The 2,518-nt window shown below is 38.8% G+C and overlaps 1 protein-coding gene across 1 annotated transcript; it reads left to right on the top strand.

The window, feature by feature from the left end:
- Positions 1-253: 253 nt before the first annotated feature.
- Positions 254-2,126, top strand: LOC131610641 (probable transcription factor At5g28040). Its single transcript, XM_058882642.1, has one exon. It carries the CDS (start codon positions 514-516, stop codon positions 1,873-1,875), a length of 1,362 nt encoding a protein of 453 aa, XP_058738625.1. The 5' UTR covers positions 254-513; the 3' UTR covers positions 1,876-2,126.
- Positions 2,127-2,518: the final 392 nt, after the last annotated feature.

The following is a 2,518-nucleotide window of genomic DNA, read 5'->3' as shown; positions in this document are numbered from 1 at the left end:
TTTTCTAATAAACCAAACATATTCTTTAATAATTTCCTCCTCTTTTTCTCTCCATTCTCCTCATCTTCCTTAAACCAATCAAATACATAGAGCATATGACATTTATTTATCTAGCTTAATTGTTATTTTAATTTTTTTCATAGAAGAAAAAAAAATAATTTACTTTTTTCTCAAAAGATTTCGCATATTCCATAATCTATAAAGTAATTTGGTATTGGTCAAAAAAATCATATACTCTACCTAAACAATATTAGAACTAAGATTAACAATAAGGAAAAAGAGAAATATGATGCACCAAGGAGTGGTTGGTTTCACCACCTAAACCAAAACCACAACGAAAACCACTCACTCATAGTCATACAACCAAATCGCATTACTACTTACCACCAAGCAAAGTGCATTTCTGAATGAGTCCAACCAGAAACCAAACCCGTGTGCCCACTCTCTCTCTCTAGACTTAACCATTCCAGCTTCTAACCACTAACCAAACAAACTCTCTCTTTCTCTTTCTCTATGGCCTCACAGCAACACGACACCGTTTTCGAAGACATCGACGACGACGAAGACGAATTTCACGAATACGAAGAAGATGAAGAAGACGACGACGTTTTAGTCGACGACGAAGAAACCGATCCTCCTTCCTCTTCCCGCTCCGTCTCCGTCCCTTCCGTCACAGTCGCCGTCCCAGGCTCCGTCATCTCCAACGGCGCTATCCGACCCCCAATTTTAACTCCAACCGCAACCACCATCGTCTTCCCCGCCGATTCCTTCCCCTCCGATTCAAAACGCCAACAACAACTACAACTACAACGTATAGATCAAATTGAAGAGAAAAAACCTCTGGAAGATTCACGCAAACTCTTCCAGCGTCTATGGACCGACGAAGACGAGATGGAACTCTTACAAGGCTTCCTCGACTACACATCTCAAAGAGGCTCTTCTCACCACAACGACACAGCTCAATTCTACGACCAAATCAAATCCAAACTCCAACTCGATTTCAACAAGAATCAACTCGTCGAGAAGATCCGAAGGTTGAAGAAGAAATACCGAAACGTTCTCAACAAAATCAGCTCCGGCAAGGAATTCGTCTTCAAAACCGCTCACGATCAAGCTACTTTCGAAATCTCACGCAAGATCTGGAACAACGTGGCACCAGTTGCTGGTGATATTGCCATAGACGAAGATGAAATCAACCTGAATCCTAGTCCGAACCCTAACCTGAATTTTAGTCCGGTGATTCTCAAGACTGAGGCGAATTCGAACACGAGGAAGCGATCGCGGCCTCGATCTGTTATCAGAACGTTCGAGAAACGCGAATCTATTGAAGCTTCAAATTCAATTAGAGATCGTGATTATCTCAATATCAACCTCAACAATCCTAATCCAAATCCTATTCCAATTCATATTCCTAATCCTAATCCAATTCCTAATCCTTACATCACTGCAACAACTACTGCAACAACTACTGTTAATGCTGCTATAACACCTAATATTACTGCTACTCCTATCCCTACTATAATTAATGCTAATAATTATAGTACTAATTGCAGTAGCATTGGGACTAGTGTAGCAGGTGTGATTGAGGAAACAGTGAGGAGTTGTTTATCACCGTTGTTGAAGGAATTGGTGGCCGGTGCGGGCGGGTCTGCGATGGGAGGATCGGTTGGAGGAGGAAGAGGAGGTTTCGGTGGATTCGCGATGAATCCGTTGCCGTTTCAGTTCATGAATTCAGGTTTCGGAGGCGGAGAAATCATGGATGAGAAATGGAGGAAGCAACAGATTTTGGAATTGGAAGTGTATTCGAAGAGATTGGAATTAGTTCAAGATCAGATCAAAGCATCTCTCGATGAGTTGCGTGGATCTGGAGGATGAGAATTCAACATTCCGATATCAAACTCGAACATCATTTAGATAATTATTGTTTTAACTTAGTGATTAGCTTAAGTTATTGTAATTCTTCTCTTCATGTTCTCACTTCATTATACAGATTTGGTTCTTAATTTATCTACCAATATGGTTGATGAATGATGATACTCATAGTTTAGCAGCTAGTTATTTTCTTTTCTTTTTGTGTTTAATTCGAATAGCATTTGTGTTTAATAAAAAATTGTAACTTTGGAGAACTTCTTTGATTTTTTTATTTATTTTGTTAGAATTTTGATAATCTGTTATATGTACAGCGTCAATCGAGTTGGCGCAACAATGGAAATGAATTGATGAAAGGATCATTGGTTTATTGGGAGGGAGAGGGTTATCTAGCTTGTTAAGATTTTGTGCAGTGCTTTTATTTTTACGATAGATTTGAGCAATTTTTTTTTTTTTTTACAATAGATTTGTGCAATGATTAGTTTATCCATTATCCAATGTTTCATATATGTAGTCCCACACTGTCATATATCTCAATATATAAAATGATGGTGAGAGTGCCAAGCCATGTGGCTAAAAGGAAAATACCACAAGAAACTTGTACACTAGGTCAAGACAATTCATTACCATGGTCTATAATGTGAGATTT

This window comes from Vicia villosa, linkage group LG6, assembly GCF_029867415.1.
Source record: "Vicia villosa cultivar HV-30 ecotype Madison, WI linkage group LG6, Vvil1.0, whole genome shotgun sequence".
NCBI lineage: Eukaryota > Viridiplantae > Streptophyta > Magnoliopsida > Fabales > Fabaceae > Vicia > Vicia villosa.
This window is presented reverse-complemented; position numbering and strand designations above follow the sequence as displayed.

Bases quoted from the DNA above. Each gene is read 5' to 3' on its own strand.
- LOC131610641 (XM_058882642.1), top strand. From the start codon at position 514: ATGGCCTCACAGCAACACGACACCGTTTTCGAAGACATCGACGACGAC.